The sequence below is a fragment of the Acanthopagrus latus genome, chromosome 9 (genome assembly GCF_904848185.1).
Source record: "Acanthopagrus latus isolate v.2019 chromosome 9, fAcaLat1.1, whole genome shotgun sequence".
Lineage (NCBI taxonomy): Eukaryota > Metazoa > Chordata > Actinopteri > Spariformes > Sparidae > Acanthopagrus > Acanthopagrus latus.
Window position 1 is genome coordinate 3768961 of NC_051047.1, and position 14520 is coordinate 3783480.

Here is a 14520-nt window from a genome sequence, read left to right on the forward strand (position 1 = left end):
GATCTGAGCAGTAGTGCACTCTAACACAGTTGAGCACCAAGTGCTTGATGCAATATACCACATCCCTCTTTTCCAACTAAGAAGTGGCCTTCTATTCAGTTACCTCAAGCGTTAACTCCTCACTTGCCATTAACCCTAGGGCATCAACACTGATCAAGTCTTTTCTACTTGCATATTTCAGTGATCAATAAAGCATGTTTTCGATTAACAATTGGCTTTCATTAATCACCACTAACCACTTTCCTGTGAAGAATTCTGTTGGATAAAACCTGTAAACATTTTGAACATTCAACATTTTTGAAACATTTGAAGTTATGCACTCCTTATTCTCTCCTCCTTTTCTTTCTTTCTTTTTAACAGTACATTTAATGAAAGATGACACAAAATGTCCACGATATCACCCTTCGTACCTGGCAGGGCATCTAACTGCTCTGCCGCTCCTGGCGTAGCATGTTGGTGTACTGCCTGTAGTCAAAGGAGGAGGGTTTGGTGGTGGGTCTTTTGGTGATGAGTCCACTGACACAGGTTGTACCCCTGAGTCCAAATGTTCGTCAAGGTCAGTGTCTCTGAACAAGCTTGGGTGTATTTTCCTCAGGTGTTGCCTGTTCCTCCTTTGAGTCCTCCCTGCTGCACAGTGTAGGAGCATGGTTCATCTCGCTGTCGGATGACAACCGCAGGCTCCTAGCTGCGCCATGTCTGCATGTGTATGGTGTCTCCAGGGGCCAACACTGGCAGAGGCTTTGCACCTTGGTCATAGTGTTGCTTTTGGCAGGACTATAAGTCCAGTATTTTGCTATGAGTATGCTATAGGACTGACTGTGTCAGCACAGCATTGGACCGTGGAAGTGTGCTCTGTAGAACTCTTCCCATCAACATTTATGCAGGTGACTCATTCTATCCTGTCACCGGTGTGTTCCACAGTGACAGCAACACCAGATGCGGGTCAGTGCCAGTCTGTGTTGCTTTCTTCAGCGTATTATTTAGAGTCTTTATGGCCTGCTGCTATGGTTGGCGATCGCTTACTATCTTTCTAGGAATCCCGTGCCTGGTGGCCAGCAAGACGGTTATCATGTGCCAAGGTGAGAATTTCGGGCTTAAATCAATGCAGAACCTCCACTTGCTTCACCACACTCCAATCGTCATGTGCGGCCACATTGGGTGGCGTCCACTTACACAGGAGCACTCCATCAGGTAAGAAATAACCAGTTGACATGCCCCCAACCTCACTAATAGACCTAGCAGCCTTAAAGAGAGGGGCAAGTGTAATGTCCCGCGTCTGTTAAGCAAGAAGCTGTTACTGGGATATGCGCACCTTTGACCCTGGCTCCTTTACAAATCCTGGCTTTGGGGAAGAATCTGCCAGTGGAGATGACAGGTCACCAGGATTAAACATAAAGCTGTCAGTCAAACCAATTTCTTCTTGGTCAGAGGAGCTCTGCACACTGCTTTTAGCCATGGCCCAAGTGACAGCACAAACTGAAAACACTTCTGGGTATTTCTGTTCTAACTCGTCAAATCATCCAGAACACAGTATAGCCGTAACCTCAGGGTTAAATAACACCTTGCCACCAGCCAGGCCGTTGCCCAAAATAAATGAGACACCCTCAATCTGGAACTATGTGCTCATGCCCTGAACGACATGCTGTTAACCAGCACAAAGTCCAAGTGAATGACATGCAGGGGCACCCCAACAAACTACATGCCGAACCCCTGAACTAAGATATCAGAACTGACAGAGGGTGTGTGAGACAAAGGGAATACACCCTTTAAAATAATACACTGTGAGGCTGCAGTGTCACGCAAAATGATAATAGGAACCTGTGGACCCTCTTCCTCCAGAGACACACACCCCTTCATAATGAAGGAAGCATACGTCCCAAGATCAGACTTCCCCCTATCAGACACTTAGTTTTTTATCAGATTTATTGCTTTAGAGGGCCTGTTCTTTTTGTTCAATGTAAAACAGTTATTGATGGTATGACCAGTCTTTTTACAATGGAAACAAACTGGCTTATCCCTAGCCCCTGTATTGTCCTTACTCCATGAACTCCCTTCCACATAAGAGATTGGCCTGGCCAGCAGGATAGGTGGCTTAGACACAAAACCACTTTGTTCTGATGATGACTGGGGCTGTACGAATACATCTTTATGTGTGAGTACATATTCATCTGCAAGAACAGCAGCTTCAGACACTGGAGAAAAGTTATGTGCAAAGTAATCTCTGAGTTCTCTGAGAGGCGTGCCTGCAGATCATCAACTCATCAACCTCTGCTATTCAGTCTCTTTTATTCTTCTCCATATGATGCTAGATTGTTCCATACCAGTTGGTGATTATATCAGTACCATCCTCTATTGTGTTTCGCTGTCTTTGAAAGTATTTTCTAGCGATGAGATTTCTCTTGTGACCATGTATCAGTGTTTTTCCCTGGCTGGGCTACGTCTCATGCTCATGGTTTGTTCCCTCATGTGCAGAACCTCCAGCGCCTCTCCTTTCTGCTCATTGCTCCATGTGAGTTCCCTCCATGCTGTCACCATTTAACCCTGCCTGCCCCGCTCCCCATCCGCTACTTTCTCAAGAACTCAGTCCTGTAATAAATTCCTTTAAAACTGATTTCCAGCCTCCAATCTCTGCATTTTGGGCCTACGCCATAACACATCAAATCACATCTGTGGATGTAGCACCATGGTTCACAAAAGTCAACATCCTAATAATGAAGCTTTTTGGCTTCGACAGCTTCTCGTATTTACAAGACCACTGTGTTTCTTGACATTATTGTGCAGTGAGGTTGTAATGTTTCTATTTTGTTCTGAAATAAGGGTAATTCAATCACAGAGAATGGCTGGTTGCCTTCACTAGTCCCCCCAGGAAGCCGTGATTCTGTGATCGCAGAAATCCCGCCGTCCGCGGATTCAAGACCTTCCGCGAAATGTCACATTTTGCATGTAGTTTTCATCGTGGCCGCTAGATGTCGCTGTCAGATAGACTAGGCTCTAGACTTACAGTAGAAGTACACTACCCACTGCATCCGGTGGACACAGGAAACGCCACCACGGAGCGGTTAGCGACCGGCAACCACCAGGTAGTGGTATTAATGAACGCACTTAGCCATGGAGCAATTTATCCGACCCAACCCCCCGACAGCAAGTAACTTCAAGCTTGCAAATATTACAGCGGCTGGAACAGATAAACAGTATAAAGAACTACATGAGGATGGGGGCAAGCTATTTTGCATACCATGCAACACAGTCGTGGATCACAGAAGAAATTCAACAATAAGAGACCACTTGTCTTCCGCTAATCATCTGAAGCTGTAGCTGAAGCTGAAAAACTGTGACTGTATATAGTTTAAACTGCACATTTTATATCAGTTCATTGCTATAACTGAATGTGTACATTTACTTTCTGCAGTATGCAGTAGGCACTTTCAGTTCAACCTTCACCCATAGTTTGGTGAAAAGTTTTGCACTCCACAACAAGGAAATGTTGATGTTGATTATTTTAAAACCAGTAATACTAGGTTCCACAGTGTTTTACAGTGTTCTGGTATTGCAATTAATTTCATAACAGAATATTTAAGTCCTTATTACATTAAAAAAAAGTATGTTTTTTTAATGTTTGCATAGTTTTAAACTTTTGCTCTGCAGATTCCTTGTTGGACTACTTCACTGATAAAGTCATGTGAAGCTCTGTCTAAGGTTCCCTGCCTTACTTGTGGGACAGACAAGGAAAAAGTACTTATTTGCATTCCTAAAGTTAGTTTGGGTCTTTAACGTGGAGTTGTATGAGGTACTTTAACTACGAATTACCTTCAGTAGATGACCGTCAGCCCTCCCCTTGTGTGGAGAAACAGTGTGTAGCATCGACAGGGAAGCAGAGCACTGTACTGCTGTACACTTCTCCACACAGAAGGAGGGCTGACAGTCATATACTGTGGGTAATTACTGTTAGCAACAAAAGCCATGAAAGACTAACTTCATGTATAACAGCGTAATAACAATGAAATAACAATAACAAAATAACAATAACAATATAATAATAATAATAATAATAATAATAATAATAATAATAATAATAACAACAACAATAATAATAATAATAATAATAATAATAATAATAATAATAATAATAATGATAATGATGATGATGATGCACATACATAAACATATTTCAGTGAGACAGATGACCCTTGGTTGTGGGGATCTTTGTGGCAGTGAGAGCAGAAAATCATTTCACACAAAGATAGGTGGTAGAGTGAGGACCCAAATGCGGACACTGAAGCTGGAAATCGTTTCGGAAGTGATTTAGTGATTTCACACGGAGTTGGATCGTGAGGGAGTCGAGCGCTCCAGACGGGGTCCCAGTCTGGTAGGGTAGAGGCAGGGTTGCAGGAGCTGTAGCTCACGGTAGGTGGTGGTGTGGTGCGCCGATACACCGGAGAGCATGTAGTGAGTTGTAGTGAGTGGCTGTAGAGGTATGGATGGCTGGATGGCTGGCGCAGGGAACACAGGAAGCCGGCAGGTAGGTGATTACTGGAGAGAACACGAGAGTAATTAGTTCTTTAAAGAAATGAAACGAGACAACTAGAAGTTGAGGTGAGCGACAGTCTAATTGGAGCCATGTACCACATCGAGAAGATATAATCATCTGGCAGCAGGTAGCGTGAAGAGCAGGGACTGCTACCCTCTTCAGCAAATCAGTGACATGTGCAACCGTGTGACTCTCGTACATTGCTCTTGTTTGGAGCACACTAGTGACACTGAATGTTAAACGCTCACTGTAGAGCGTTGGTATGGCTGCATGGGTGTAAGGGACGCGGGGTACGTGGGGGACATGTCCCTGCACTTCCCGTATCTGTACCCTGCACTTTTTACAGCCATTACAACAATTCAATTCATGTTTAACACATGAAAACGCGTTTTTTCTGAGCCACCTATAAACGCACCATAAGCAGGTGGAGCCAAGCTGCAAACACTGAGGACGTTTGGTTCCGTTTGCAGCTTTTTCGGACCTTTCACTGCCTCCGTCTCCGTGTCTGCTGCTGCTGTGGTTGCTTCGCTGCGGCCCCTTTCCCCTCCATGTATTCTGCCCTCAGCTCCTCTGCCGGCTGCTGCAGGGCTTTCCCCCAGGCTCTAAGGGTGCTGGTGCACTCCTTGAATAAGATGCGGGCATTGATCCCAGCCAGGTTGAGGAGACCCCTACTGGACATTTATCATGTACTGTCTTTTGACAGAGTACACCTTCGCCATCTGGTCCAGTATGTCCACGCCGTACTTTGTAATGTTGTAGTATATCACACTCTGGTTTTGCCTTCATCCCGCTAAAGGTGCCCACACCTGTGTGCACGGTGCTCAGGATGCAGACAATCCTTCCTCAGCTTTCCCTGGTACACAGTCAGTCACATTTGTGTTGAACAGCTCTGCTTGCTGTTTCATGGAAGGGGCAACTCCCATTTTTGTTTGCTCACGGTGCCAACCAGGCTATATAATAAAACTATGTAATAATTAACTTCCAAGTAAATTCACAAAGAAGCACAAAAAAATGTAACAATGAAACCCTGCTAAATGATGTGCGGTCAATATGACTGTTTATGGCAGAAATAGGTAAAACACATATTTTCTTTGTTTTTTATGCAATTTATGTAACAACTATTCTAAATTAAAATACAGACAAAGTTGTTGCGCATATAAATTTGAAAATGGTCAAAATGACCGTCTTGGCCGTTCTTGTGCCAGCCTTCACTTGGACTCTTCACTGCTGCAAATTATTATTCCGCGCGCTGGTCAGTTGAGCAGGTGTTGTATCGAGCTTTGTTTCCTCGTCGAGATTTGTTTCCCCTGGTCCCGCCCCCATCCGAAATGGACCGAAGGGGGCGCGTTCACAAAAGAACTCTCCCCAGAGCTGTTGTACTCGTACCACAGAGGCACTGCGGAGCGAGCCAAGGTTCAAAACTGACTCTTTTTTTTTAGCAAGTTTTATCTGAAGCTGTTGTAGAAGTGAAATCCTAATTTCATGACTGTCAACAACACCACATATGTTTTTGTTTTTATGTCTGTATTAACTCAACCAACTACTGTTATTTCTATCAATAAAAAATATTATATTTGTGAAAGACTTTTCATTTAGAATATTATGGATTTTGTAAGAATGTGTGCTCATTCATTTATAGCAGGGGTGGGGAACCTTCGGCCTCCAGGCCATATACTGCCTGTGAGATCATTTGGTCCGGCCCACGAGGCAATCCATAAGTACACTGGTTTCTGTCTTTCCACACCATGATCAAGGTCATTGAACACACCATCAGCATAACTGTCATAACTTTGTGCGAGGGATTACAGCTGACTTTGAAATTAGAGAGGATTTGCTCTCGTTGCAAGCCATGCATGGGACTACTAAAGGTGAAGATCTGTTTCAGTAAGTTGTGTCGGCCATGACCAAATTTGACCTGCTGTTTGACAAGCTGAGCGGCCTGGCGACAGACGGAGCCCCAGCTATGGTTGGCGGCCAAAAAGGATTGACTGCACTGGTCAAAAAAGAAATAAGTTGTCTCAGTCTGGATCCAAGTGAGCTGTATCATACACCAAGAGAACTTGTGTGCACATTCCTTGAAGCTAAATGCTGTGATGAAAGGTGTTGTTTCCGCCATAAACTTCATCAAAAGCAGAGGACTGAATAGTCGTCAGTTTCGGGAGCTACTGGGTGAGTTGGAGTCGGAGTAAGGAAATCTGGTTTACCATTGTGACAGCAAGTGGCTGTGTGATTTGGCTTTCATGGTGGACATTACCAAGTACCTCTCAGAGCTGAACGTCAAGCTCCAAGGTCCCAACCTGCTTCTCAGCTCTTTCTTTACAAAAGTGAAATCATTTGAAGCTAAGCTAAAGCTGTGGCGACTGCAACTGGAAAAGGGAATCACTGTGCACTTTCCCACTCTGCAAGAGCAAAAGCCAGCTGTGAAAATGTGAAAAACTCCTTCAGACCTTTGAAGAGAGGTTCTAGGACTTCAGAACCAAACAAAAAGACCTGAACATATTTGCAGCACCCTTCACTCTTCTTGCGAAGACTCGTCTCCGCTCAAGACTTACTGACCCAAACCTGGAAAACCAACTGAGAGTGGCATTGTTATCACTGCCACCTGACATCAGACATCTCACCAAGGAGAAGCAGTCCCAGCCATCGCATTAGGTCACACAGATACAGAGTAAGCTTCTTTTTTTTTTCCACCTCTGAGGTGAGATTGTTGAGTGGAAGCAGTGCTCTGAATCTTGTGTGATGGTCATACATGCAGGTGAAGCTGTGTTAGAACCCCTCTCGAGAGATCGAGTTAGCAGACCGCTAATTTGCGGAGTTGTAGCAACCTCAGGGGCATCAAAACTCCACTAGCTTAGCTAGATTTCTATTGTGAAGTGAGCACAGCGCTCCACTGTCCTGCAACAGCTTCTGTTCGGGGGAGTCCTGACGCGACGATTACCGAGTGCGGTTATAAATGCTCAATTCGGTTGTTTTCCCTGTCTGCTCTTGATAATAACTGTTATAAACTGGTACGTAAGACACATATGAACTTTGATTGCTTTTCCATGGAGTCGTAATCACACATTTTCATCCTTAAGCCGCAGAACTGTACTGCACTCGGTTATTGACTCGTCGTTCTCACCTGATGTCCCCTGACTTCCCCCATTCAGGTGCTGAGCCTAGGGTGGCAGATTGGTGTCCCTCTTGCGTTTTTGCACTTTTAGGTTGATTTTATTTCACTTTTATTTATTTCATATGTGGTGTTCCTGGGATCCCCTTTGTTTTGGACCGATCTGCCCAGAAAGACTCAGCCCTGATTGGCTCCCCCTTTTTGCCCCAGTGAGAGACTTCTTAATGGTGAAGCTTTTAAGTTTAAATTGTACAAATTAACAATATTTTTCTAACTAGAAATAATGTCTCTGCCTCAATTCTGCCTTATCTATTTGAGAAACAGTCCTTTACAAGAACAAAACGGTCCCTTGGTGAAACCCCCAGGGTGGTACTGTTTGGCTGTGCTGCCCAGAGAACGCTCCTCATCCCGCCACAAGTGCATTTATGATATCTACTGGTTTGTATTCCTACAGAGTCATGCCTTTTGGTTTGCGTGATGCACCAGTTAATTTTCAGCAGCTTATGAAGTGGATGGTGGCCGGTTTGTCTGGTTGTGCAGTTAATCTTGATGATGTTGTCATCTTTTTGTGACACCTCCTCGAGTGGATGTGTGGTGTGGGTGTGGTGGCGATTTCTCCCAGCATCTGGCCCAGTGCCATCATCAGCTGAAGATGCTGCAGCTCTGTCATCCTGTGCGCTGTTGGGCACCAGTGTAGCTTTTTCCGTGCTACCGTAAAGCCAATGGACGGAACGCGGCTTATGCGTCTCGTCCTGCAGCCCCCCCCCATCTGCTCTCCTGTGCATCTCCCATGCATCGCCCATCAAAGGTCCAGCACGCTACTGCATATAAAGGGACACAGTAATAACCGGGTGCCAGGTCTGTCAGTCACTCACATGGTGCTGCTCTCCTGAGACTTCTCCACCTCTCTCTCTCCCACAGCCCTGACTGGGAATGGTGGGAAGGCAAAAGCATTCTCTCCCATCCTCTAAAATGTGACCACTTAAGTACAGAAACAGAGAGGAGGTTACCTTCATTTACAACAGACATAAATCATTTTCTTTCCAAAACAGTGACCCTTTGATGTTTTAGATAGGACAGTAAATGTCTACATTTCTTAATCCTCCCATGTAGAGGATGTGCCCCACCTTTGGCTTTCTGACACCTCAATCAAAAAGGCATTCACTCCTCCTCCTTTCACATCCTGCTCCTGTCTTTACAGATATAATAGAAAGAATGTATGACTTGTGCATTGTTGAGGTGATTTGGAAGTCTCAGAGTCCTTCGCACTTACAGAAGTAAAGATAAAATGCAGAGTTTGTGGGTATACTGGAGTCCCCTGATGTTACTGAGTGTGAAATGACACAAAGTTATCCACATCATTTGTATTCTCCAGGGTAATATTATGTTACAAGACTGTAAAAGCCTTGGCGAGTCAAAATGCCATGACATAAAACCTTTTGACTGTGTCGATCTATTTGTGTTGTAATAAACTAAAACTATATTCAAGTCAGGACTACTGAAGCTTAAAGGGTTTATTAAGTTTATTCATTGATTTGTTAAAGCAATGAGGTGTCATTCAAAGCAGACTGAGTCACTGAACTTGCTTCTCAGCCAGGTTTGCGGCTTCTTTTGAATTCATTTATAGCCAAATGGACAAGTAAATGGCTCGCTGAAGCTACAGGGGAAGGCAACGGTGTAAAGATAGTAACCCTAATAACTGACAGACAGCTCCAGACAATGGTCAGAGCTTCTGAAGTGATAAACACCAGGGAGTCCAGGAAACCCTACATTTTATTTCTTAAAATAAAGAATGAAATGGAAATTTCAAAAGCGGCTTTACAATATACTCTGTCGTGCTTCTCAACCTCTGCAAAAGTGAGTGCAGAGCTGCTTAAGTCTGCTGTAGATTTCTGAATGGAGGGGAAATGTTCTTACTTCATGAACATACAGAGAAGAAACTAGAAAAAAGAAGAGACACTGGAGGATAACAGAACTAACTGGAATATCTGGAGTCCACCATGACTCCACTTCTTTACCCATCAGATACTGCCAAGATGGCACCAACTGGTACCATCTGTGCCTCTCGAGAAGCCCCTTAGAAACCTTTGAGTAACATCACGCTGTCTTGTCTTACACGCTGTCTTGTCTGGACTTACAATATCAGTCGAATGTCCAGTCCATTCGGAACAAAATTGACGAGCTTGAGATCTATGCAAGGTGGAAACGCAAGTTCAGAGAGACGTGTCTCCTTGCGTTCACCAAGATGTGGTTGGGAGAACGAGCCAGGAATGAGGATCTTCACATAACCGGCTTCGCCCCACCCATCTGTCTCGACCACTCTCCTCTCATTACAAACAAGTCTAAGGGAGGTGGAGTATGCTTTTATATTAATGAGAGATAGTGTAAGACTGTCGTGGTGCGTGAGAGAATATGTACCCAGCACATTGAACTTTTGTGTATCTCACTTCATCCCTTCTATCAGCCGAGGGAACTCCCTCAGCTGTTTTTTTTTCCCTTGTTTATGTCCACCCGAGAGCTGATGTCACGGCAACCTGTTAGCTGATCGAAGATGTAAGCAACAATTTGAACGCCCTTTTCCCTAATACTCCTAAATGTGTTTTAGGAGATTTTAATCACTGTCGAACTGACAAAATATTGAGAACATATGAACAGTATGTCACCTGTCCAACAACTATGAGGAACTCCACTATCGACCTGTGTTATGGTTCAGTAGCCAATGCTTACAGGTCCATTCGTATGCCATCCTTTGGAGCTTCCTATCATAGCAGTGTCCTTCTTCTACCGACCTACAGGCCAGTCTGCAAACGGTGAGAGTGGACTATAAAGACAGTGAAATGCTGGTCAGAGGACTGTATCGACAATCTGAAAGCTTGCTTTGAATGCACAGCTTGGGATGTTTTTTATAATTCATGTTTCGACCTGAACAAACTGACACAGACTGTCTCCTCCTACATATTTTTCTGTGTTGACCCTAATATCCCCCAGAAGAACATCACTGTCCACTCCAACAATAAACCGTGGGTCAGTAAAGACTTAAAAAATGTCATAAGAAGAAAAAATGTTTTTACACAGGGAACAACCAGGAAAGGAAAGACATCAACAAAGTGGTTAAGAATGAAATTTGGAAAGCCAAAAGAGCTTATAAAGACAAGGTGGAACACACGTATAGCAGTGGTGATCTGCCTGGAGAGGCATTAAATCCATGTCCTCAGTCACTAACCTCCAAGATGAAAACAGCAGAGCACCAATTAGAATAAAAGGAAGAAATGAAGATCTGCCAAAAGCTTTTAATTTCTTTTACTCCTGGTTCGAAAACCATGACCTCTCAGACAAATTTTCTCTTCAGGGTATTTCCTCTGGCACTGACTGTAATATGGTCATCAGTGAGGACTGTGTACACAACCTCCTGAAGAAAGTCAATGTAAGAAAGGCCTGTGGCCCATAAGAAATTTGTGGACGCACATTAAGGTATTGTGCTGACCAACTTAGCAGTGTCCTCCACCACATCTTTTAGAGGTCACTTAACTGCAGTCAAGTACCTGATTTATGGAACTCCTCAATTATAATCCCTGTTCCAAAAAACTCATCCCCCAAACAACTCACTGATTTTAGACCAGCACTTACAGCACTGTGCATGAAGGTCTTTGAGAAAATTATGAAGAACATGATTATTTCACATATGGACGGGAGCATAGACCCACTCCAGGTTGCTTACTAGGCAAGGAAAGGTGTGGAGGATGCCAAGATTTTTATCCTTAACTGCCTCTATAGCAGGGGTCACCAACGTGGTGCCAGCGGGCACCAGGGAGCCCCCAAGGACCACATGAGTAGCCCTCAGGCCTGTTCTAAAAATGAAAACTGAATATTGATATTATTTGTCTCCCAGGTTGTTAAGTCATTGTTGATAATTATTGTGAGAAATCATTAGCGTGATCTGTGTCTTCACATAGATGAGTATCATTAATCATTAATAATCATATGTAACTAAAGGCAAACTGAGCAAATTTGTTATTTCAGAAGAGTGTATCAAACTGGTAGCCCTTTGTATGACTCGGTAGCCATGAAGTAGCTCTCAGTTTCAAAAAGGTTGGTGATCCCTGCTCTATAGACACTTGGGAAATCCTCAAGCCCATGCTCGGCTCTTATTCGCTGACTTTTCCTCGGCCTTCAATTTGATGCACTCGCATCTTTTACTTAAGAGGCTAATAAGTGATTTTAATCTCCCCCACCAGGTTGTTTTATGGTCATTAGGTTTTCTAACTAACAGAAAGCAGAGGGTTTCTGTAAATGGCTGTGTTTCAGACTCCTTAGCTCTGTCCACCGGCTCACCACAAGGGTGTGTCCTCTCCCCCTTACTTTTTATTTTTATACAGATGAATGCAGAGACGAAGGCAGCTACCTGGTCAAATTCTCTGACGATACTGCACTGCTATCTCTTCTTCAGGGATCTGAATCACGGACACGGTTGATTTTGTTTCATGGTGTGACAAAAACTACTTAGACCTAAATCTGTCTAAAACTAAGGAGCTTATAATTGATTTTAGATGCGACAAAAACCCAGCCGTAGATAGCACCATCCATGGCAAAACTGTAGAAAGGGTTACTTCATATAAATATCTAGGCACCTTTTTTGATGAGAAGCTGAAATTTGATGTGAACACTGCAGACATTGTGAAGCGAGGGCAACAACGAATTCATCTTCTCTGCAAACTGAACTCTTTCTCTGTCAGCCCTGTTATTGTCGTTTTTATCAGTCCTTCATCGAAAGTCTGCTGTGTTTCTCCTTCATCTGCTGTTTTCCCAGCCTTAAACTGAAAGATAGAAACAGCTTGTATGGCATTATTAAAACATGTTCCAAGATCACAGGAGTGAATTTAGGGACCTGACCAGTTTTTGGGACCAACAAACTCTGAGGAAATCAAACAATGTTTTGTCTTCTCCTGGTCACGTGCTTGCAAGTGAATTTTCTCTGTTGCCCTCAGGTCGTCGCTATGTCTCACCTGTCTGTAAGACTAACCACTATTTAAATTTTTTATGCTGGTTCTAATTCAGAATTTCTAGCAGACTGTTATCAGCTGAGCAGTGGCTCTTGGCCTCCACTCTGCCCCAGCTCACACACAAGCCTCCGCAAACATGTTTTTATTTGTTTTGATAGTCTGCTGGCAAAAGTTACATGTTGTAAAATTCAACTTTTGTTGGTGTTCACATACAAAGTGGCTGCAGTGAAGACTTAGCACTGCATCACCAGTAAAGACACAGTGCCTGCTAATGTCTGTGGGCTATGGTCTTTATTCATGTATAAAATGGGGTGCACTTTCAGTCAAGATTCTTCTAATGTGGATATAACATCTGAAAAATATGACCACAAGTTGGGAATGAAAACCTGCATTTTTCTTTAGTATCCATCCTGCTTAACACACTGCTATCACAACAAAAATAGGTTACAGTACTGACATTTATAGACGACACAGTAAATCCACAAGATGCTGTTTTGAAAGAAAATTACAAAACAAATTAACACATCTGAAGTAGGTTCTCTGCTCTCCACTCAGTGGCTTCATTCATTCTTCAAGAACATCATATTATAGCATAAGCAATATAAATATATAGATGAGATTAACAGCATTTAATAACTTTACTGACATATTGTTTCTCTATGACAGGGCACATTTCTCATTCATTCTGAGGACCTTATTTCAGGCTCATGCAGTCTTATTATAATATGTTTGCCTTACTGGAGTCAGGCTGCAGTATCTTAAATGTAAGTATGAGCTTAGTTGATTTTCTAAACCAGGGATAATAAAGGGCATATATTACAGGGTTTAAGCAGGAGTTGAAATAATACAAACATATCACAAAGACAGCAGATGAATCATTAAGCAAGTTATCTTGGCCTGTCAGAGCAACACAATAATATGGACAGAGACATATTAGAAACAAAACTACAACAACTCCAAGAGTTCTGGCTGCTTTCATTTCAGATTTCTTTGCAGTGACTTTCCCTGATTGTGTGACAGCTGCAATATGAGACTGCATGGCACGAGCCTGAGACACAGCCACCACAAATATTCTCATGTACAAAACCACAATAACACTAATGGGAACAATGAAGGAAAAGGTGAGGTCTGCAAGTCCTGCAATGTAGTTAATGAAAACTATACACTCTCCAACACAGGAGTGATACCTGCCTGGTTGTTTCAATATATCCTTCAAGATCAGACTTTGAAAATTTACAGAACATATCCAACACAGACAAACACACACCTGAACTCTTTTTAGTGTGATTTCACTGGAGTAATGCAGAGGATGACAAATAGCTACATAGCGGTCAACAGATATGAGCACCATGGATCCTACTGAAGAGGAGGCAATGATATACGCTACATACTGATACAGAGTACACATTAGGTCACCAAGGAACCAGCAGCCGTCTATGAGGACAATTTGAAAGAACATGAGGAGACCAACGAAGAAATCTGAGACAGCCAGAGAGAGGAGGAGGAGGTTGGTGGGGGTGTGGAGCTGCCTGGAGAGGAAGAACAGCAATATATATATATTTTTTTTTAATATTTATAGATCCAATTACTGTTGAGATAACAGCAGATAGAGCACATGACTGAAATACAATAATATCACTGTTTCTTACAGTTTAATATCAGGCAATACTAATTACTATTTATTATTTTCATATATTAATACATGTCTACTTGAAGTGGGAGACAGAGATGATGACCAGCAGGTTAAGAGCTGCAGTGAGCAGAGCGATGAAGGACAGCAGAATGTAAATCAGCATGGTCTCAAAGTGAGGACGTATTGGCTTCCTGCAGGAGCTGTTGAGGAGTTGTGGAAAGCAGAGTTCAGTTTCCTCCAAGGTCGCCAT

At 43.1% G+C, this 14520-nt stretch overlaps 1 protein-coding gene across 1 annotated transcript; it reads right to left on the bottom strand.

Annotated features, from left to right (window-relative positions):
- Positions 1-12944: 12944 nt before the first annotated feature.
- On the bottom strand, positions 12945-14520 carry LOC119025954 (trace amine-associated receptor 13c-like). Its single transcript, XM_037109985.1, has 2 exons — positions 14348-14520; positions 12945-14166 (listed from the first exon to the last, which is right to left on the bottom strand). Exons 1-2 carry the CDS (start codon positions 14518-14520, stop codon positions 13356-13358), a joined length of 984 nt encoding a protein of 327 aa, XP_036965880.1. The 3' UTR covers positions 12945-13355.